At 34.9% G+C, this 23,472-nt stretch overlaps 1 protein-coding gene and 1 long non-coding RNA gene across 3 annotated transcripts; both read left to right on the forward strand.

The window, feature by feature from the left end:
• The first annotated feature begins 710 nt into the window (after positions 1-710).
• On the forward strand, positions 711-15,682 carry LOC106069833 (chitin deacetylase 7-like). Its single transcript, XM_056017312.1, has 8 exons — positions 711-1,181; positions 4,080-4,174; positions 5,621-5,861; positions 6,240-6,375; positions 8,865-9,085; positions 10,059-10,223; positions 10,565-10,656; positions 15,462-15,682. The coding sequence occupies exons 1-8, from the start codon at positions 967-969 to the stop codon at positions 15,605-15,607; spliced, it is 1,311 nt and encodes a 436-aa protein (XP_055873287.1). The 5' UTR covers positions 711-966; the 3' UTR covers positions 15,608-15,682.
• A 1,681-nt stretch (positions 15,683-17,363) lies between these two features.
• Positions 17,364-21,116, forward strand: LOC129924070 (uncharacterized). 2 transcript variants are annotated; one of them, XR_008775985.1, is made up of 4 exons: positions 17,364-17,544; positions 19,355-19,511; positions 19,989-20,098; positions 20,948-21,116. It is a non-coding gene; the product is annotated as an uncharacterized LOC129924070 (long non-coding RNA). The 2 variants fall into 2 exon arrangements; XR_008775984.1 differs by lacking the exon at positions 17,364-17,544 and having other exon boundaries at positions 18,686-19,511.
• The last annotated feature ends 2,356 nt before the right edge of the window (positions 21,117-23,472 follow it).

The following is a 23,472-nucleotide window of genomic DNA, read 5'->3' on the forward strand; positions in this document are numbered from 1 at the left end:
ATTTTTAAAGCACCCTAATGAGGTCATTGTGCCTTTCCTTGTTGCAGAACAATTAATTAGACAAGAAACTACCTATATGTCTTCTAGACCTACATCCTGGAGGGCACGGGAAGGCAACTCCGTCAGTTCCTATGTACCTAAAATGTGTATTCTAATAAAAGAAATGGGTCACTGTCTGGTTTATACAATTAATCTTTTTTCTAAATTAAAATGTGTTATAATCCAAATTAAAGCTTGATCTAAATCTATTTATTACTTACGAAGCCCTATTCACAGCTAACCTAGTCATGTTTATTGACTGTTAGAATAACCGTTCGGTTTACTGCGCTTGCGTCACTTTAAATCTTTTAATTTTAGTAAATTTACATTTTATCCAAGGTTAGTAAAGGGAGATAATTTTAACAGTTTTGTCTTCCTTTTGGTGCACACTAATGCCGCGACAGGCTTTTTATTTTTATCTAAGTATGCTATCATGTTAAAATAAAATCAAAACTGCATTCATGCTGTTAAGCTCAAAGCTGGGGTGGGGGGGGGGGAGTTAATTTTTAAATTAACCCAAAATACTGAAAATATTTTTCCCCGCTCCCTTTGACCCTTTTAGTATCAGTGGGATCTCAGTCACGTGACTCGAACCTACCTGTCCTATTGTTTTATCAGATCAGATCCTACACGAACACACCTTCGTTGTCAGCTGCGCCCTTAGACTCCATATTTAAATTTAGCTTAGGCGAAACTTCTGCCCCCGATTTTATGAAAGCTAAGGTATATAATGCAACATAAAGCCAGACGTCACTTCATGTTTAAGTACATCGTCTAGGATAAACATGTGCTAAATCTGGGAGTATAGTGCTGAAAAAGTAGCTAGATCTAGCTTTCTCAAAGAAAAAAAAGACTCAAGAAATAAAATAGAGTCACTCGTTTTAGAAATAGAAGAAAATAGTGTCGAAATAAAAACAACGAAGCAAGATGTCATTTAAAGTCATAGTTTTCTCCTGTTTAATGCTGTCCACTGCAGCAGCCGTCTGCTACAATGCAGCGACAAGCAACGGCGTCAGAAATCTCCAAGACAACGAGTACGCCTGCAAAGCTTTGGAAGCCGGCGAGTCGTCTGCTGAACTTGGAAGAAATGTCTGGCGCTGTGTGTCCGGCATGTTGACCAATGTAACTTGCAACAGTCTGAGGTAAAGTAAATGTATTTATAAAATTGTCCGTTTGTCTAGATCCAATAGTTGCAATATTTCATACCAGTATGACCAGATAAATCACCTTCACCTATACCAGTGGTTCTCAACCTGTCGGTCGCGACCCCCTTGGGGGTCGAATCAAAAATTTCCAGGGGTCGCCTCGCCTAAGACCATCGGAAAAAAAATAGATTTTTGTATAAAAAAAATCCTCGACATTGTGCAAAATGTTTCTTGGGTAGCTACTTTTTTTTTTTTTTTTTTTTTTACATATAATTGTCATTCGAGAATAGATGATGCGAACAACGGAATCATAATCATTCCAAATTCTGTAACTGTCGCAGTCCGCAGCATAAGTAATTATTTGAAACAGTTTAAAGTACTATCCATCAAAAGGTGGGACGAAACTCCCCGTTTCCATGTAGCACATAAGTAGAAAAAACATGAATAGGTTGGTCACTATATAAAAGTACATAAATGCCAAGTTATAAAATTACAATTTCAGTTATTACTAGTCATTTGGTGATTCTAACATTATCAAAAACATGATTTTTCGGCTGCGAGGTCGATGCATAGTGGAAAATTGTAAAAAGGGGTCGCTGAACAAAAAAGGTTGAGAACCGCTGACCTATACCTTAGTCTGTTGGACCCGATGGGGCACCACACAATATCTCTTGAGAGTCTTTCACCATTCTTCCCTGTCTTTTGCCTTTGATAGAATCAGGCTCGTCCATACCTTTATGTTGTCTTCCCGTCGCTGTCTGCCTCCTCTTCTTTTCCCTGGTACTGTTCCCTGGAGTATCCGGTGTTCAGGATACGGATGTATAGACAGGCTTTACATTTTTAAAAGCTTATAAAAACTTTTTTTTAGCGCTACAGGTACAGGATTAACATCTTTGGTTGTATACATTTAGTTTAAAATCATTCCCAATTTTCCTCTTTTCAGTTTATTACGTCTGTCTTTAGGTTCAACCGTTCCATTATAGCGAAATTAGCCACTACATTTCTTCCTATTGGTGACTCTTCTTTTTTTTTTTATTTCTCTCTTCCTGTATTCTATGTATACAGCGTAAACGGGGATCTTAAAATTTGAAAATATAGAACAGATTACCGTGATTAGGTTTTCAACTCAGCAGAATTTCCAATATACCTATATTTTAAACAAAATAATTTTTAAGACCTTCACTCTTGGACTTAAAACTTTTTTAAAAAGCCAATAGGGAAACTTAGCTAACGGTAATATGGGATTTTCGACGCTAAGATCAGCTGTCATCCATTGGAACTTGTAAACATTGAAACTCTCTTATTGTATTTAGTTTGAAAACTGTGAAATTATAGAGGGATGTGTTGAAGCAGGCCAGAGCTCTCCAACAGGCTGTAGTAGCGCCACTGGGATTGAAGAATGGTCTAATTCAGCGTATTTGACATTGTTTAGTTTTTCCTGGAAATATCTAATAATATTTTTTTTTAATTTTTGTTTACTTTGTTTTGGCACTTTGTTTTGGCACTGTAGAATCACATTTCTAGGCCCTTTTCTGGTAACACAATGCAAAGTTCACCTTTGTGGTCTATGGGGTAGATGATGTAAAAGTCATCTGTTTTTATGTATGGCCCACTGTTAACGAGGCTGTCCTGAGGCCGGCACAACGACAAACCACTCAGCCACCACGTCACCTTGTAACATAAAGTAATTGTCATCATTTTCGTTTATATGTAGTGCAACTTTATAGCATAATCAGTGCTGAGAGTGCTAGGGTCGGTTTAATCTTTCTTATCGACGTCTACGCCTGTCCTTGGCAATAGCTTTAGGCCTACTTATGGACTCAAATGTGTATCCTTCGGTCTTTGGGTTAGGATCATAAGATCATAAGCTGTCTCAAGCTGACTCGAGCTGTCTCGAGTTTGTTTGTTTTTTCGAAAGTTATATTTTTTTTTAATTAAATAATTGTGCAACTGAGCAAAAAAGATTATTGATAGTAAACAAAATGTCACGTATCAATGTCAAGTATTAATTTAAAATATTAAAATATTAATTTAAAATAAACTCAAGTCAAGGTTAAGGTCAACCTCGGTATAATGCTTGATAGGAAAATATTTGATTGGTTGGAAGAAATTATTTCAATGGTTAAGGCTTAGATCTACCATATTACCAACGCATTCATACAGATTTTAATATAAAGATTTAATTATACTAATAAAGAGATGTAGGCCTAATTTAGATCTATACGGCGAATAGCGTTACACAAAAATCGAACCTGTTTTTTTTCTAAAATCTCATGCTTGGTGTGTAATAGTACAGTATTGATCATCTGAATGAATCGAAAATAGAGAGCAAATACCTATATTTATTGTAGTATATATAGGTCTGTTGTTTTAAATCGTATAACTTTCGTAACTTCTTCTATAGAGAAATGACTTTTGTAATTTCTTTTACTGAAAATGTGGGCTATTCGCATATGACACACATATATATTTTTTATGTGCAGCAGCAAAGCTTATTAAACAATTAGATAATTAATTGTTGGTTATTAATTATTTTTTCCAAAATAAGGGGAACAAATGCTATAAATATATAAAAATATAAATGTATATATATAGAGAGAGACTTAGTCCCCTTATTACGTTTTGACACTTTCTTTTCTCCCACTCCCCATTATAGGATCAAGTTGAAATTTTGCATAATTAATCAGCGATAACAATCCACGAATCAATCCAAAAATAAACCAAAAAGTTAATTACTTAGAAGTAATTAATTAATTTTGTTTTATATAGCAAGAAGGTAGCTAAGTCCTGTGATTTTCAGATAAATTGCAGTAATTAGCGGTTCTTTCCCTTAGATTGTTTTTTTTTTTTTTTTTTTTTTATCCTTTTTTTTCTATTCCTTGTTTTGTATTTTAGGTGGGACAATCAAAACAAAATCTGCAACTGGCCACAAGCATTCAACTGTGATCCCGACCAAGCATTCTCTCAAGTCCCAACTAAGCCAGTTTCAGGTGACTATAAATTCTCCTTACCTCCTGATACAGCTGCACTGGGGTTTTATACGCAGCCATTGTTCCAAAAGGAAAATAGTCAAGTTCCCCTTTCAGACCATGAGGTCTATAGGGCAGATGATGTAAAGGTCATCTATTTCTGTGGCCTACGATTAAGGAGAGTATCATGTAGCCAGCATAATGACCAACTGCATTTACTTTACACAACAAATGTCAGGTTCTCATTCTTGTTTGCAGGACTCTAGGGCGTCCGAAAAATACTAGAGTTCAAAATCACAGCTTTCATCGTGGTATGAACCCGAGACCAGTCGTCCCCATGCTTTCTCACGATAGTTTTATTTTGAACTGTTTACAAAACTTTTATCGACTCCTAGTCTCACTCTGTCTGTCCCGATAGAATTTCGTACACTCTGTTTTGGACAATTACCTTGCCCCTAACAAAACATAAATCAATCGATAAAAATGACCAATCATTTTATCAATTAGGCGTAACTAATTAATTTTATAGAGAGAGTACTAGCTAAAGGGAGATAAGCTTTGTGTAGAGAACTAGGTCGTCGCTTAAAGATTTAAAACTAACAATCTATAAAACCTTCTATTTTCATAAGCTCTTGGCTGGCTTGGGGACATTGCAGTCACAGAGTCCGTTCAAGTTGAACAACTTTTTAAAATTTCATTTTAGGAAGCCATCACTGAAACCTTCTCCCAAATACCCCATCCTATCCCCCCACCCCCATCCAAGAGTACACAACTGATTGAGCCTTAACGAATTGAGCATGCTAAAAGCATCATATCGCTCGAGACAAAAAAAAAACAACATTTGGCAAAAATATTTCCAATCGAACAGATTGTTAGTCTAAATCTGTTTCAAATAAATCAAATAAATTGATTCAAAATAATTGATCAATTACATTTAATATTTTCTTTGTTTGTTTGTTTTTTTTTTAAAGTATTTTTTTTATATTTTACTTGTTTATTAATCTTCATCTGCTTTAAAAACAAACAAAAAAAAAAGAGCCTTACAATTTACAAAGTGTGTCTAAAAATAGAAACAGTGTAGGAACCATCGCAATGCATCCCTTGACAGTGCCCCCTGGTGAGGGAGATCCAACGTTTTGATTGTCTCTTCACTTCCCTCCACTGTTCCGCCTCCCCAGCAAACTAAAGCCATAAAAAGTTAAGACTTTAAGCAGTGTAAAAATAAAGTACTAGGCTAGGGAGTGTGGTGATTTTCCCCAAGGGAAAAAATCAAACTCGCCACGAGAATATGTTGGCCACAGCCTTTCGAGCAGTTTGATTACTTCTAGATACAGTGTCTGTATCTAGAGCGTTGATTGAAGATAAAATATTTAGAGCCTAGCTTAGAGGAGTTGCTTTGTTCGTATGAATCCTCTCTTTCAGTTGTGTACCTCACTGTTGTCACGGGTTATCCCATTTTCATTGCAGACGCCAGCACCACCAGCACTACGACACCAGCGCCAATAGCCAAGTGTTCGCCCAGTAACTGCGATATTCCCAACTGTTTCTGCTACGGAAGTAGGCCTAATATCACACTGGAGGAGACGCCTCAGTTTGTCTTGTTGACCTTTGATGACGCTGTCACCATCAGTGTCTACTCCAGCGTCTACCGGAAGTTGCTGATCGACAACTATTGGAACTTGTATAACCCCAACAACTGTTCCATTAAGTAAGGTTGGGAGAAAGGGCGAACAGTTCGTTCCACAAAGTGATTGATTGATTGGATTGGTTTGATTTGATTGATATGATTGGCTAATTGGTTGATTCATTTAGTTGGTTGATTTGATGCATTGATTCATTTGATTAACTGGTAGATTGATTTATTGTATTAGTTTAATCGATTGATTTAATAGATCGACTATTGAATGATCGATTTGATTGATTAATTTGATTGAATTATTAATTAATTGAATCGATTGATTTGATTGTTTGAATGTCAATTTTGTTGATTAAGTGATTTATTGATTGATTTGATTGATTCTATTGGTTGACTGATTTGATTGATTTCATTGATGGATTGATTAATATTACACGCCTACTCCGCTAGGTCCACTTTCTTCATAACCCACAATTACACTGACTATTCATTGGTCCAGACGCTCTATGATTATGGCCACGAGATAGCTGACCACACTGTAAACCACGTCAGCAATACAGACCTCTATAGTGAGGTGTACTCCGAGGTACGTGACATTTTTACATCCTTTCTCTCTCTCTCTCTCTCTCTCTCTCTCTCTCTCATTCTCTCTTTTTACCTCTCTTTCTTTCTCTCTCTTTCTCTCTCCTCTTTTTCTTTCTCTCTCTTTAACTCTACTCTCTTTCTCTCTCCTCTCTTTCTTTCTCTCTCTCTCTCTCTCTCTCTCCAAGGCCGAACGTAGGCATATGCAGCCTTAGCCTTAAACCTTAGGATCAATATTTCAACCAGAGGCATCGGTGAGCGCGATATTCAAATCCGCGCAACATTTCATTCAATCGTTTGGTCAAACTCGCCATTTTTTTTTTGTTACATTGTGCTGAGATCCAAAAAGACCAAAAGTCAAACGTGTAGTCAGCAACCAAACTGTTTCATCTCACAAAACATTTGTAAAATTTCCAATCGATATATTTCTCTTCAGTCTATCGTCAATGTTTCGTAATCGAACTGTTGGCGCACTTTTCGTCGTCTCAAGTTTGAGGCAGCTGGAGAAGTGATTTTATCTGGTTCCGTTTCTCGGCAGAGCTTCTCGCTAAAGCTTTACGGAGGATTAGCCCTTCCAGTCTTGCTACCAATAGGAGTTCATCTCAGGTTCCGTTTCTAATTCTGGAGCCTATTCTCTGGCTGAAATTTGAGCGGATTCAGATAAAGTTTCTTTAACTCTTTCTCTTCGTATTTATTCTCCACGTTTATGACGAAACTCTTTATTTTGTTCAAGAGTATTTCACTCCCATGTTATGATGAAGTTTCAATAACGTTTTCGTTTGTTATCAGAAAATGTTGTTGTGTTTTTGTTGGTATCAAATTAAAGGGGAATGTATGCTCTTTTTATATAAGACAACGTAAAGTTTATAAAATCAAACATTAATTTATTTTAATTAGTTTAAATCAACGATGATATTGTCAATTAGGAGAGAAAGAGTTAAATTTTTCCATGAACTCGGCTGCACTTTTTAATGTGTATACATTCCTTTCGTGACGATATTCAGTTGAGGCGATAAATCTCAACAGATTGTTGTTTCGCCAATCGACTTGCTTTGGTTCTTACCACGTCCAACGAAGCTTTGTACGCTGCTGCTTTTTGAAAACAAATCGCTTTCACACTGTCGATATTGCATTTCGAGCGTGTTCCTGAAAGAGCTCAGATTTTAAACAAGAGCTTTCAAGATCTCTCATTGCTGTGTTGAAGCGCCAAAAGAAAAAAAAAAGAAGATTTGATACAAAACTTCAAAGAGAGCCGCTGTAAAGACTGAAAATTGTCGCCGCGATATCATTAAGTTAAAACAAATAATCCACAGTGCCATGAAATGCTAAATTCCGTGCTGCAAGGAACTGCACAATTAAAATAATTCTTTGTAAAACATTGCTGTAATACTGATTCTTTTTGCTCGAGTTTCTTATAAATTGTCTTTTGTTCCTTAAACAAATTGTTCAGAGCTCAATGCAAGTGATGATAACGCGAATGTTTTCTCGTGGACCATTCATGATCACCAGACTAGAAGCATTTTGAATTTTCCACCAAAATTGAAGCAACAAGTGTCTTCTAACATGAGTATTCTAACAACTAGATCTAAGCATTCGTGAATAATTTTGATTCGCAGTCAAGATTTAGAACTAGGCTTTTTAGACATAGAGCCATTGACTTATGCTTTAGAGATCGTCGTCTGAAGCTTAATGAACACAAACATGAAATAGAAACAATAAATCTTCCATGTTCATAAGCTCTTCGCTAGCAGAGTGGTTAATGTATTGTCTTGAGAAGCCTGAGAAGGCTTTAGCCCAAGAGTTCGAATTTGGTTCATTCACCTTTTTGTATGGAGGCGCGGTGTCTGAGCGGTAAAGCGCTTGGCTTCCGAACCGAGGGTCCTGGGTTCGAATCCTGGTGAAGATTGGGATTTTTAATTTCTTTGGGCACTTCTGAGTCCACCCAGCTCTAATGGGTACCTGACATTAGTTGGGGGAAAGTAAAGGCGGTTGGTCGTTGTGCTGGCCACATGACACCCTCGTTAACCGTTGGCCACAGAAACAGATGACCTTTACATCATCTGCCCTAAAGACCACAAGGTCTGAAAGGGGAACTTTACTTACTACCTTTTTGTATATAAATAATTTAAAAAGCGATCACCCAGATACCCAGATACTCTTTCTCCCGCTACCCTATTCCAACTGATCCAGACATGTGATAGGATCATAGCGTACTGAGAAATCTAAAAGCATGAAATAGCGGTTAGGTAAAAGTGTTTCTAATGGCAAAGATTTATTTTGGTTAGTCTAAATCGGTGATGCCCAAAGTAGAAAGAAATAAGGTCGAGCATCACTGATCTAGATCTATAACAAATTTAATTACATGGCTTGATCCAAACTAATCGATACACTATAAGCTTTGTAATATTTTTTTTTATTTAAAAGAATTTTTTTTTATTTTGCTTTTTATATTTTCTATTATTTACAAAAGCTGCAAATGTCATTGGTCACCAGATTGTGGGTCTCCGTGACCTGATCGTCAACAAGACGAAGATTAAACCAAACGACATCAAAGGCTTCCGGTCTCCCTACCTGAAGATCATGGGCGACACCCAGTACGATGTGCTTAGAAGTAACCAGTTCCTCTATGACTCCACGATCACTAATATCGAGCTACAGGTCGGTAGACGCCCACTCTGGCCATTCACACTGGACTACCCCATTGATGACAACGGGTAATGAAATCTCCAAGTCTGGATTAAAACAAAGTTTATACTATGTATTCCTACACTCTTGTACACAGGGCATGCCTACAGGCCGATTTGACCGATTGCTCTAAATGGACCTCATTCACCAATCGTAAACAGACAACATTTAGCCACGTAATTCTCTATCTCTTCTATACAAATTACGATCTAATTTTTAATACACAATGGTTATCACTTGACATTTTTTTCCGTTGTTTTATCAATATTATCACGTGACTAAATGTTGTTTGTTTACGATTGGTGAATGAGGACCAATGGGTCCTGTGCCTAGCAGGGGCCCGCAATTAACATTTAGCATATCAGTGCTTGGATAAATGTATGCTACTTATGGCAAATACTGTGCTACATTAAGTACCAACTATGGTTCAACCTAATGCAGCTTCTTAAATGCTAGGATAAATCGTATGCTACTTTTAGCCACTAATGTGCTATATTAAGTAGCTACTATGGTGCAACCTAATGTAGCACCATAAAATCTAGGATAAATGGTATGCTACTTGTGCTACAGTAAGTAGCAATTATGGTGCAACCTAATGTAGTACCATAAAATCTAGGATAAATAGTATGCTACTTGCAGCCAAATGTCTTTTTTTTATTGACTTATCTAATGTGAAGGATATTTGTCTGCTACTTTGTTTTTGCTATATGCAGAGGACCACTGACTGCTAGCTAGTGCTACCTGCGTGTTGTTTTCTTCACATCTTTCCTTAAGAAGACCCACACTAAATGTTTGTATATCGTTAGGTGTCCGAATCGCCCATGCCCAGCCCGCCAACATCATGGACTCTGGGAGATCACTTATCTAATGTGAAGGATATTTGTCTGCTAATTTGTTTTTGCTATATGCAGAGGACCACTGACTGCTAGCTAGTGCTACCTGCGTGTTGTTTTCTTCATCTTTCCTTAAGAAGACTTACACTAAATGTTTGTATATCGTTAGGTGTCCGAATCGCCCATGCCCAGCCCGCCAACATCCTGGACTCTGGGAGATCCCCATGAACAGCTGGGTAGGCAGCAACGGCTTCAGCTGTGGTATGATCGACGGATGCACCGTCAAAGGGAACGACTTCACTGGCACGGTGGATGATTTCGTAGCATATTATAGGTAATTTGACCTTTTTAGATTTACATAGTACTAGAGCTGATTACCATTGTTTGTAGCATATTATAGGTAATTTGACCTTTTAGATTTACATAGTACCAGAGCTGATTACCTTTGTTTGTAGCATGTATTGAATACTGACTATACAGTGTCTGTTACTGTATCTGTTTGTACATAGGTGATATTGAAAGGTATGGAATCCAATATTGACATGATCGATATGATAATGTCAATATTCCTTCGTTGATAAATAAATGGACATTATTTCAGAACATCAATACTATGGGACGATGTTTCAGCACATCAATACTATGTGAACTATGACTAATTGTTCTTTCACACAGGAATAACTTCAACAAGTTTTACGCTCAGCGTGTCCCAATGCACCTGTTCTCCCACGCCTCAATGTTCTTGAAGTATGAAACCGCTTTGGAAGGTAACTTGTCAACTGTGAAATGTTTACATTGTGGTCTTAGTCATCGAATTGTGACCCGTTTTTTATCTCAAATATAAATCGTTTATATCTGAAACCATGATGCAATCCTAGTGGCACTACGAAAGAGAAGAAGATACTAACTTTTTACTAAATTCTGAAGTAACAGATATAAAAACTATCCTTTTTATGCAGGTATGGGGGCGGGGTGGTCAAGTGGCCATAGGAATGGCAAGTGCCGATATTGTTTGGGATCAGCTGCGTCGCACCCACTGCCAGAGTGTAAAGCTGCAAGCGTCCAAAAGGTCGCCGATTCCTGATTTTTCCCTTGGGTTGACTCCCGAAGCTTTTCCATGTTTTAAGAGGCAGCAGAGGTTTGAATTCTGAGGCCAAGTCCTCCATTCGATTCTGTTCACGCCATGGAATACCGAATAGTTAAAGAATATGGCTTCCCTGAAAAATTCGTCCACAACCTACGAAACCTACGAAACCTATACATATAAACCTATACAGTCGATCTATTTTCTAGCTGCTGCATTAAGACGGAAGATTAGGGAAAACATAGTTGTTTATCATTAGCTCTTTATCATAATAATAATAATAATAATAATAATAATAATAATAATCTTTATTATCCGTAAGGAAATTTGTCTTACAATTTGTGCATTACACCAAACAAAAAACATTATAACTATAAGAAACCAAAGTGTACATTCACACCAGACGCACTCATAATTTACATGTGACAAAGTTTATACCAGATTGTTCTTATTTAATGATTTGATTGCCAGGGGAACAAAAGAGTGTTTGTGTCTGTTTGTCTTTGCTATCGGTGTCTTGTATCTCTTTTGTGATGGTAAAATCACAAAATCCTGACACAAAGGGTGATTCTTTATTTCGAGGATCTTGTTAGCTTTTTTATAGATGTTTGTCTCAAACAACTGCCCAAATGGGGTTTGTTTTTTGCCAATGATTTTGCCAGCAGCATTTAGGATTCTATTAAGTTTATTTTTATTTTTAATGCTCAGATTGCCATACCAGGCAGTGATATTGAAACTTAAAATATTGCAGATGTGAGCGTGATAAAACATAGCCAAGGCCTTTTCGCTAACATTAAACGAGGACAGTTTTCTTAGTAGTCGTAATCTTTGCTGCCCTTTTTTGCTGATATAATCAGTATTTGCAGTAAAATTTAGTTTATTGTCTAGGATAGTACCAAGGTATTTAAAGGTTTGCACAATTTCAATAGTCTCTCCAGCTACAGAAACAATATCATTTCCCTTCGTGTCCCTACGAAAATCGATTATCATTTCTTTGGTTTTTTTTACATTTAATAATAAAAAATTATCTTTACAGTATTCCTCAATGTGTTCTAGTTCTTTGAAATACTCATTTACGTCTGAGCTCTTTGAGAGCAGGGCAAGAAGAGCCGCATCATCAGCGAATTTTGTGAAGGAGCAACAAGAACTATCGGATTGAAAATCATTGGTGTACAAAATGAACCACAATGGCGATGTTACAGCCCCCTGGGGCGCCCCTGTGTTAACTATGCGTTCATTAGATATAACATTGTTTACCCTAACCCTCTGAGCTCTCTGGGTCAAAAATTCATTAGCCCATAGTATTATGTATGGACTAATCTGCAACGCTTTCATCTTTTCAATGAGTAAATGAAGTTGTATAGTGTTAAAAGCTGATGAGAAATCCGTAAAGAGCAATCTTACATAAGTGTTCGGTAAGTCCAGATGTTTGTAGACACAGTTTAAAATATTTAGGATGGCATCGTCTACACCTTTACCCTTTTGGTAAGCAAATTGTAAAGGGTCTAACTTATTACAAAGATCATTCAGAAGAAACATTTTAACCAATTTTTCTAAACATTTAGACACAATGGAAGTAGTTCTTAGTTCTTAATCATTAGTTCCTTATCGAGACAGGTGTAAGACAGAGGTGCCCATTCTCTCCTTCCTCGTCCTCCTAGCCAAAGACTACATTTTGTTTTTTGCTACCATTTTAATTTTAAAGTTATTAGTTATGCCATAAGTAGAGTGACAATGTGTACGCTTCAGTTTGTAAACCAAAAAAAAAACGGAATGAAAATGTTATGCTCAATGTATGAATGACATCTTCCCTCGACTAGCTCGTTAGCAGTCACACTTCAGGCAATGGAAATCAATGTCTATAGAAAGACTAGATCTATATCTTTGACCTAGCTTGTAAAATGTTTTACATGTTTCGTATGCACCTTAAGATTCTGAAGATAATTACATCCTAGCCTAAACCTTCCGCAGCGGGCAGGGTTCGAACTGGGACCCTCGTGACCACTGAACGTCAGTCCAGAGCATGGAAGGGGTTGTAACATGCATGAGTAAATGCATGACGCGTAGGACGGGACGTAATCATCTTCTTTTTTTTTAAAGTAACGTCTGTATTATATAAGATAAGAAGATAAGATAGGCCTAGCACACTTATACAAAGTTTTCAATCAAATGTAAATAAACAACATACAAATATTTACTTTTCACTTTCATTTATTTTTAAATATTTATTTGGTTTCACCCAGTTTAGTTTCTCAGCTCATTGACAAACCAGCTGGGACCCAAATGAACAAAGCTTGCCTTAATTTCTTATGCCATCTTTAATTTTTTATGCCATCCTTAAGTTTTTAGGCCAGCTTTAATTTTTTATGCCATCCTTAAGTTTTTAGGCCATCTTTAATTTTTTATGCCGTCCTTAAGTTTTTAGGCCATCTTTAATTTTTTATGCCATCCTTAAGTTTTTAGGCCATCTTTAATTTGTATGCCATCCTTAAGTTTTTAGGCCATCCTTAAGTTTTTAGGCCATCTTTAATTTTGTATGCCATCCTTAAGTTTTTAGGCCATCCCTAAGTTTTTAGGCCATCTTTAATTTGTATGCCATCCTTAAGTTTTTAGGCCATCCTTAAGTTTTTATGCCATCTTTAATTTTTAGGCCATCCTTAAGTTTTTAGGCCATCCTTAAGTTTTTAGGCCATCCTTAAGTTTTAGGCCATCCTTAAGTTTTTATGCCATCTTTAATTTTTAGGCCATCCTTAAGTTTTTAGGCCATCTTTAAGTTTTTAGGCTATCTGTCACATACAAACATATAAAGATAGAGGACTCATTATGAAATGTGACGAGCCCTCATGTTACAAATTGCATGAGGTTGCTTGTAAGAGTACCCCATGTTACATAATAATGGGGATTGATTTTAAAAGAGCACCCCATTCTACATAACAAAATGTTGATCAATTAATTTACCCATTAGCGGGTATAGCTAAAAAGATTCAATTAGAATTATAGCTAGGTTTAGGTATTTTAGATGAACAGATCATTGTTAAAGGTGTGCTGGCTCGTTCGTCCAGTGGCATATTGGTCCCTACTCGTATTTCCTAGTTTATTAAGTATAACCTCTAGGTATGCAATTAATGTCTTGAGATGTTCCGGACGAGCCCCCGTGTTACATTTAGAATGAGGTTGCTTGTAAGAGTCAGGTTACATAATAATGGGGATTGATTTTAAAAGAGCACCCTATTCAACATAACATCAGTGTTAAAATATACTGCCTGGAAATCATTTGAAGCTATATCTACTAACAAATACATTATATAAAATACAATAATGAATAAAGATATGCTTGGCCCAAAGATTTCCAGAGCAGAGCACACTTCTCACGAGTACCCCAAGACACATGACCACTAACAGAAAAAATCCAATTCACAACACAGGTCTAGTGGTCAAGCTGGTAACTTAGGAGCAAGTGGCAACTAAACACGGTCTACAAATAATTATTTCCCCAGTATGTTACACCATCTTTAAGTTTTTAGACCATCGTTAAGTTTTTATGCCATCCTTAAGTTTTTATGCCATTTTTTAATTTTTAGGCCATCCTTAAGTTTTTAGGCCATCCTTAAGTTTTTAGGCTATCCTTAAGTTTTTAGGCTATCCTTAAGTTTTTAGGCCATCCTTAAGTTTTTAGGCTATCCTTAAGTTTTTAGGCCATCCTTAAGTTTTTAGGCTATCCTTAAGTTTTTAGGCCATCCTTAAGTTTTTAGGCCATCCTTAAGTTTTTAGGCTATCCTTAAGTTTTTAGGCTATCCTTAAGTTTTTAGGCCATCCTTAAGTTTTTTAGGCCATCCTTAAGTTTTTTAGGCCTTCCTTAAGTTTTTAGGCCATTTCATGTTTGAATGAACAAATCATGGCAGCTACTTCTAGTTCTGTCATAAATGACATTGATTTAGAGCAATGAGAAGGAAATCAAATGGCGTGTGTTTTGATGATCAGTCATCATCATTTGGTTCCCTGTTTATTTCAATCTGAGAGCCGATTATTTCGACTTAATGTTTAAAAATGCTTTAAAAGCATTTATCAACTGAACATACTAAAAAACGTGTTGAAACAAAATCAGCGTAGTTATGAGGTACAACGCGTAACTAAACTCTTTTCGTACCCCTGGGGGTACGCGTACCACACTTTGGGAAACACTGAACTAGGGTGTGTATGTAGCCCTAAGTGACTGTCTGGTCTTGCAGTATGCACGCTGGACTAGCGTTCGGTTGTCTCCATGGTCCAGGGTTCATACCCTGCCAGCTGCCATCCCACGTCGTACTGCGTGAGGGCATGTACAACATTTTATAACAAACATTTTACAAACAACTCAAATCAAATGTATGTGCAAATGCAGTTTGGACTTTATAGGTAAATCTAATTTGGGCATCTGCTAGTAATATTGTCTTTTTAGTAGAGAAAGAAAAAAGTGAATCTATTTAACCTAAGAAATTTTGTTTTCAGCCCTAGGTATATTCCTACAAGAAATCTTGGCCCTGGGAGATGTCTGGCTAGTGACACCTTCCAAACTCATTTTCTGGATGCAAAATCCAATCAGCTACAATTGGCTCAAATATACAAATTATTCATGCATAGCGGAAGAAGAGTAATGAACAAGTGAGATTTAGATTCAATAGACTTCACATTGCACAAATAATGTACAATAAATCTTTCTTTTAACTTAATCAATGTATTTGTTTGAATTTGCTTTCATAAAAATGTTAATATAAAAGTAATATATGAAAGTTAAACCGTAAAATCAATTCTTACCCTATTTTCAGATGCTAAACTAAACAATCAAATGACCAGAGTGGGAATTAAACATATATAGTTCAGTGACGCTAACCGAACCCAATACTTTCATGTGTAAAATGTGTAACATTTTAGCTTCAAATACATGAATGCATTTTTTTTTACAATATCTAAGTATTAGATACTGCTAGCTCTAGTGTACATATTTCATACTTACATACTGTTGATATGGTGCGCAATGGTGCACGCGTTCAATATAATATAGTATTGTTTTACGCCATGACACTAAATGTAGTTCCATAGACATATATAGTAAAGTCACTATTGCGGAACAGGCATGTTTGCGGAACAGCTCGTCGAAATTATTTAAAATCTACTTTATTTTGAAATGTTCTGCTAAAGTACTGTAACGGTACTGCGCATGGTCCATTTCTCTACAATTCCAATATAAGGGTTTTCCTTTCACAGCAGAAAATTAATTTTGACTCCAGGTTAAAGTTGACAGGTGTGGAATCGTCCATTATTTTTCACGTACCAGGAGAACCGCATAGGCCATGGCTTAAGGCTTTTTAAAAATGATAATGACACATCACCTGCATGATACACATATTTTTCGGTTTATAAATGGATGAGGAAAAACTTCATTTCATAGCTATCTACCAGGAATTCAATTTTTAAAAAATTAGGAGGTGTTTATCCTGTTTTTACCTTTTTAAAGATAGTCACAATTGTGGAACACTATAGATGTTATTTATTTGACCTGCGCATTTACTGTCATTTAGCTTAATATTTACATAGTGATTTAGATATCGGAATTTAAATATGAGTTTGTATTAGTATACATAAATTTAAAAACATTTAGAGAATAATATTATATATAATATATAATGTATGATAACCAGACATCCAGCAAAAAGAAAAAATCATAATACCATATATAGGCCTATATATATTAATATAACAAAAAAGAATTAAAGAGTAGTGGGAAAAAAAACCTTGTAAGGAAAATCAGAGTAGTATGACGTCAATTACAATTAAAGAAGAGGTAAAGAATCAAAAAGTGACAATGTGTGTCTTTAGCTTTAATAAAAATAAAATTAATGTAAAGGATAAGGAGTTCAAGTATTAGACTAATAAAAATATATGCTTTATATAGGCTTTGTTCCGACATTTTTACCCTGTTCCGCAATTGTGACTTCTTTAAAAATCCTGTTCCGTAATTGTGACTACCCATATCTCAGTCGAATTGAATGTAAAATGTAAATATCTGTTGAAAAACTAAACAAAGCGCCTATTTTTATCGGAAAATGGATGGGCAATGCCTAGATACTTTTAGTATTTCCATAGGTCTAACCATTACGGAGCAAAAAATTGAAAACTAAAAGTAGCTGCAAACTGTTCCGCAATAGTGACTCTACTCTATACTATATCTAGACTGGACATGGAGACTTTATAACACTACAAAAAAATGACGTGAAAATTTTTTAGAAAGTTGGATCAAGGCGTTGTTTTGTAAAGTAGTTAAAAGAAGTAAAGCTGTTTTTTTTTCAACCCTAACCTATGTAACATATAATTTAATTTTTAGATCTAGATCATAGACTATATATTACATGGACTGCCAACACTAAGGAAACTAAGCATAAGTTCCTTTCACCGAGGCGTCCTTGGTTGCGTGGTAAATTGACTTCCGGTAGAATTTGTTACTATATAAAGAAACTATTCCCGAAGATTTTTACCATCAATTTTACAGCAAATCATAAATGGAAACTTAATTGTCATATACGATGTTACAGAGGTAAGTGTGCACAAATCAATTTGTGACTTAGATCTATGACTATAAAGCTTTGTAACTGATTTTCTTAGCCAATATAGATAATTAGCCAAGCCTGTATTTCGTGTATTCTTGTTTACGACATTAATTGTCTGCTAATTGGTGCTGCCAGTTTGGATTATTTGTTTTTCTTTTTTTTTTCATCACATTTGATAATTATTATCATTATTTTTACAATGTATATTTTAAATGTGATAAGCGATTTACTGAAAGAGTCAATACATTTCTGAGAGTGTCATTTATTAATTTTGTATATAATGGGTGATACAGGCCTAAGTTAAGTCTGTGAATGAGTCAGTCTAAATAAATTAACAATATAGTGAGTCAATAATTTTAAGCCTACAATCTTACATCTTTACCAACTTTTGTTCAGATCTACAAATATTTTTTTTATTCAATTTGATTTTAATTTCAAGATAATGTGCATTTTTATCTATAGTAATGGAAAATCAACCATAAAAAAAAATCAACGATGTATGTATGACTAACTGAAAAATCTGCATAAAAATTTCGGCCTTCAAGTTTTTAGTGTTTTTTTTAACTAACTAGAATCCCAAATAACATCCAATTCTTCTAAAAGCTATAAAAAGATCTGATATTGTTTCGAATATATTCGCCCAATAAAATTTTAGAATCATTTAGGCTCTACTTCACTAGAAAGTGATTGTACACATAAACATGTAGACTTTCACCCAGATGTAGTGACCTATGGCTATAAACTTTATCTACAAATACGAACTTACACACAACACACTACTACACTACTATATATATATATATATATATATATATATATATATATATATATATATATATATATATATATATATATATATATATACATATATATATATACATATATATATATATATATATATATATATATATATATATATATATATATATATATATATATATATATATATATATATAGAACACTAAACACTATTTATGTAAATGCCCATTTTTAAGTTTGTAAAATAATAATTTGTTTTTATAAAAAATCTGGCTATGCCTATATTACTTTTAACAAAATTATGACTAAAAATATTATGAACGTCGAGTCTCTAGATTCATCATCTTTGTGTGTCTGATAAACCCAGAGAATGAAGATATTGAATCTATATAGGCCCCCTATTATATAGAATCTAGCTTTAGTTGACTCTAGACTAGATCTAGGATAATTTCAAGTCTAGATGTTCAGCTTCATCTTACCTTGATCATGATGATTAATTTTAATCTGACTTCCTGACTTGTTAACTTAAACTTCGTCTTACTTAGCCCTTAGGCGCCTTAGCCTTAGCTTCTTCATATGTGAATCATGAATGGAAGTGCTTGGCTCACAGTGTCACAGATCGTTCTTTAAACTATTTGAAGATCTACTTTATCTTTACTAACGACTCTAATCTATATCTAGTTTATGTCTATATTTTATATGATAATAATAGACATCATCTAGATCTAGAATCTGTATCTAGATCTATTCCCATTTGTGATTTATACACTACAGATTTAATGTTTCTGATGAGCAATACTACTATCTACAGTCTACAGCCATGCCCATTAACATAGGCCCTACTCATGTACTAGATCTAGCTCTTTTGATCACAACTCATATCTTGCCTAGATATAAACAACTGTACTAGATTGGACTAGACATTCTAATCGGTTCTATTTTCGTTTTTCATTATTCTCACATATTCTAGTAGGCAATAGGTACCAAATTGTGCTATTTATTCACTGTAGATCTTAACTTTTCTCTTAACTACCAAAGAAGTACACAAAGGATGTTGAAAGGTACCCAAAGGGCTCTTATTGCTACCATTCAATGTGTGGAATCAAGTATTTACCCAGATACTGCCACAATATGCTCTTATTGTTTTCAAAGGAGTTTTCACACAGTGCCAGAAGCTGTATAAATACATTTAACAGTAAGTTTTTAAGTAATTAATCATTTATTTTTAAACGTTATGTAAGTCTATTTTAATTGTAAGAATCCATGTGCTATTTTATTTAAAGCTAACTTATAGGTGAATATTTACACAATATTGTTGTTATGTTGTAAATAAAACATATTATATTCCCTCCAGCCTGTGCAGGGTATTTCTAAAGTGATAATTTTCTCATGCAGGCCAATACCACTCTTTTGTTATCTAAGGTGTTTTCCTTCAAATTATACTTTCTTGCATAAGAATTAAATATATTATGCAACAATTCTCAATTAGAAATACAGATTAACCAGTTATCTTGGTGGAAAAGGATGTCAGATGAGTTGAGAAAATGCTTAAAGAAAGTCTTTACATAATTCTTTGAACTAAGTCACTATAAATATTTTGGAGATTTTTAAAATTTAATTAGAATTTTATTATTGCTCACATTTAAAGCAATTGTTCTTTTCTTTTCCGCAGATGTATATTTCAAGAAGAAATGATGCTTTCTTATTTCTAAGAGTTTATCAATAGGATGAATGCCACAAAACTCACTTGTTATGCCAGAAACTCTTCCTACGAAACTTCCAGTAAGTAAAAAAAAAAGTAAAGTTTCCCTTTCAGACCTTGTGATCGATAGGGCAGATGATGTAAAGATCATCTGTTTCTGACCATTCTGTTGCCTACGGTTAACGAGGGTGTCATGTGGCCAGCACAGTGACCAACCGCCATTACTTTCCCCAACTAATGTCAGGTACCCATTAGAGCTGAGTGGACTCAGACTCAAATTAAAAATTCCAGTCTACACCAGGATTTGAACCCTGGTCCCCAGTTCGGAAGCCCAGCGCTTTACCGCTAAGCCACCAGGCCTCCTTTCAGTAAGTAGAGCAGCTTAAAATTTAATACTTTTATCTTAGTGCAAAAAGAATAAAAGCTGTCTTCAAATTCTCCCTTTAAATTTGCAAAGATATGTTTATAATTTAATGTATGCAGTAAAAAATTATGTTTCAAACACTCAGCACAATATTCAATGACTCTCTTTATTTGGGTTACCTCAGCATGCTTGTGCAGAAAATTTCCTGAATTTTTTTTTAAATCTGTTCCCTTCACTTTCAAGTGCATTTAATCATTCATTAAATTTTCATAATATTACTGAATATAATGTCAAAGATTAAATATTGTTATTATTATACTATTCCTTTTTTTTTGTAATATTTTAGTTTCATAATATGTTCCCATAGCATTTTTTGTGTAAAACCTCTAATATACTTTACTATACTCCTAATATACTTTTTAAGGAACTGTTTTGTTAGATGTTTTCAGAATTGATTTTATCCGTAAAGGACTTGAACATATGGAAGTTTGGTACTATATGAAACTAAGATTGAATTGGTGACTTGTTATGAATTTAATGTATGTTGTTTCTATTCCATCAACAGTACTAGAATTTGTCCAGTGCCTGTGATCCTCTGAGTTGAAGAAGAATGTGCTCCATAAGACCTACTAGGAGCTTGCTGATAGCTGGAAGTTCATGAATACTATGTTGTCCTTGATTTGATGATTCTGAAAACTACCATTTCCAAAGACTTGAGCATTATTTCTATAATTTAAAAAAATCTTTTCAGGAAATATTGTGTTTATAATATTAAGAAAGGGAAGATAATATTGTTCTTACTAATATTATTGACTTATTAAAATAGAAAGCACATCATTACCAATATTCACTTGTCAATAAATGTTAGCATTATTCAATTTTTAGTTACATGTTCAAACTATTAAATTTTATTATTTAAATTATAGCAACTTTCTCTTTCAGTCCAGCTTAAGATACATTCCTGTAAAAAGTCTATAATAATAAGTTAATGTCGATGTAGTATTGTTCAGACACTTACAAGTTTAATCCTCTATACTTCACAAAAAAAAGTGTTTGAATGGTTTTCATTTGTTTGTACATCAAATATGTATTAATATAATTATCATTTTTAGATGAAACATTAAATACTGAAGATGACCATCTCAATTTCTGATGTAGGCCTATTCTCATTTCATGAAATAAACAAAATATTATCTGAAATTTCATCCCTTCATGGTAACTGTAACTGGCTTCATAAAAAAATGTAGTGATGACTGGGTTGACTATACATTTTTGTATAAATAATGCATCAATGAATGTAGCTTATACTGTTCTTTTCCTCATCTTGAGATGTGTGGACTGATAATTAGCTGTTGCATGATACTCTAAATGACAAATATCTTCTACTCATTACAATAGCACATTTCCATGCTGTTTGTCTAAGTGGAAGCAGATAAAATTTGTTCCTCTATTAGCTGTAAAATCTCAAAATTCATGAGCAGCTGAGAAAAAAAGAAAAGAAATTCAAACTAGTTTAGACATGTTATAAATATATATATTTATAATTATTAATTATTAGAGCCTGAAAAAAAGAGTTTACGTACATAAAAATCTATATATAGATATGCCTGTGAATCGATCAGTAGCGGATTAGAATTTATTTCCGGTTTCCAGTCTAGATATAATATATAAGTCTATGGGTAGTTCTTTGCTTATTGCTGACTGAGAATCAACATCGTGGCAGCGGTGTGTTAATGATCAGAGGTAATCATTAATCGGTACAATAAATGTTTGTTGTTTGTAATAATAAATAGACAACAATTACAGGCTACGCCTTAGAATGGCGGCTAGAAATTTCCTTCCTGTAACCGAGCCACTCGAGGTAGAAGGTAACATGGCCGCTAATTGGCAAAAGTTTCACCGGAGCTGGGGAAACTATGAGTTAGCCACTAAATTTGCGGAAGAATCTGACAATTATAGGGACAAAAGCGATGGATATATATGAAGGTCTTGAAATTGCAAAGGGAAAAGAAAGAAAGATAGAATAGTGAAAACAATTGGAAGTTTTTGCATTGGAAAAACGAATGAAACTTATGAGCGCTATGTTTTCAATACTCGTGAACAGCAAGAAGGCGAGGACATTGAAAAGTACATTACAAATCTTAGAAGACTAGCAAATACGTGTAGGTATGAACGCCTGGGAGAAAGCTTAATCAGAGACAGGCATGAATACCTCAAAATGAAATTGTTACAAGATAGTAATCTCACATTGGAAAGGTGCAGAGACATTGCAGAGCATACGAGACCGCCAACAAACAGTTGAGACAAATACAAGCCAACTCTCCAGTCATTGAGAAAGTATCAACACCCTCAAGAAGGTAAATGCAGGTATTGTGGAAGTATTCACGAATACATTAAGGAAAAGTGCCCTGCATGGGGTAAAACGTGCATAGCGTGCAAGAGGAGACATCATTTTGCCGTTATGTGCAAAAAGAAAATTCAGCAGGTGTCAGATGATATGTCTGACGATGAAAGGCAGCCACATTTGGACACAATAGATGAAGTCATGATGGTAGAAAATAAATGGTTGATGTCTTTAGAGAACCGCAAAACGAAAAGGATGACAGCAGTTATGACAGTGAATGGTCACCGTGTAAGGTTTCAAATGGAGGAGGAACAAAACCCCAGTGCAAAACCCTCAGCCCCCTGGATGACAGAAGTGGTCATCATCGAACCACGATGGACGAACTATATGTGGTGACGGTGGGAAGAGGTTAGTGATTGGTTGTGAATGATGTAAGATGATTGTCGTCAGCGGTCTTAAATAGGACAGACGACTCCAGAAGGACAGACTGAAAAGACATGTTATTGTAATGAGTTCAGGCATTTTACATCATTAATGAAGTCTTCTACATTTATTTCATTTCATCTCAAGTTAAATTTGTTTATATTGTATCTATATTTAGTTTTATTCTCAAAAGAAGTTACTTAAGTTATCTCCCGTTGTACAAGTTATTGGCGTCAGAAGAAACAAAATACTTTATAAACATATAAACATAAGAAGTGTAAGAGATTTTTTCACAGACATAATCAACAAAGAAACTATCACAA

Source organism: Biomphalaria glabrata, chromosome 18 (genome assembly GCF_947242115.1).
Source record: "Biomphalaria glabrata chromosome 18, xgBioGlab47.1, whole genome shotgun sequence".
NCBI lineage: Eukaryota > Metazoa > Mollusca > Gastropoda > Planorbidae > Biomphalaria > Biomphalaria glabrata.

What these genes read in the sequence shown, in the direction of transcription:
- LOC106069833 (XM_056017312.1), top strand. Translation starts at nt 967, where the DNA reads ATGTCATTTAAAGTCATAGTTTTCTCCTGTTTAATGCTGTCCACTGCA. An exon ending in TACCCCATTGATGACAACGG is followed by an intron (nt 9,086 to 10,058) that starts GTAATGAAATCT and finishes GTATATCGTTAG; the next exon opens with GTGTCCGAATCGCCCATGCC. An exon ending in GATTTCGTAGCATATTATAG is followed by an intron (nt 10,224 to 10,564) that starts GTAATTTGACCT and finishes TCTTTCACACAG; the next exon opens with GAATAACTTCAACAAGTTTT.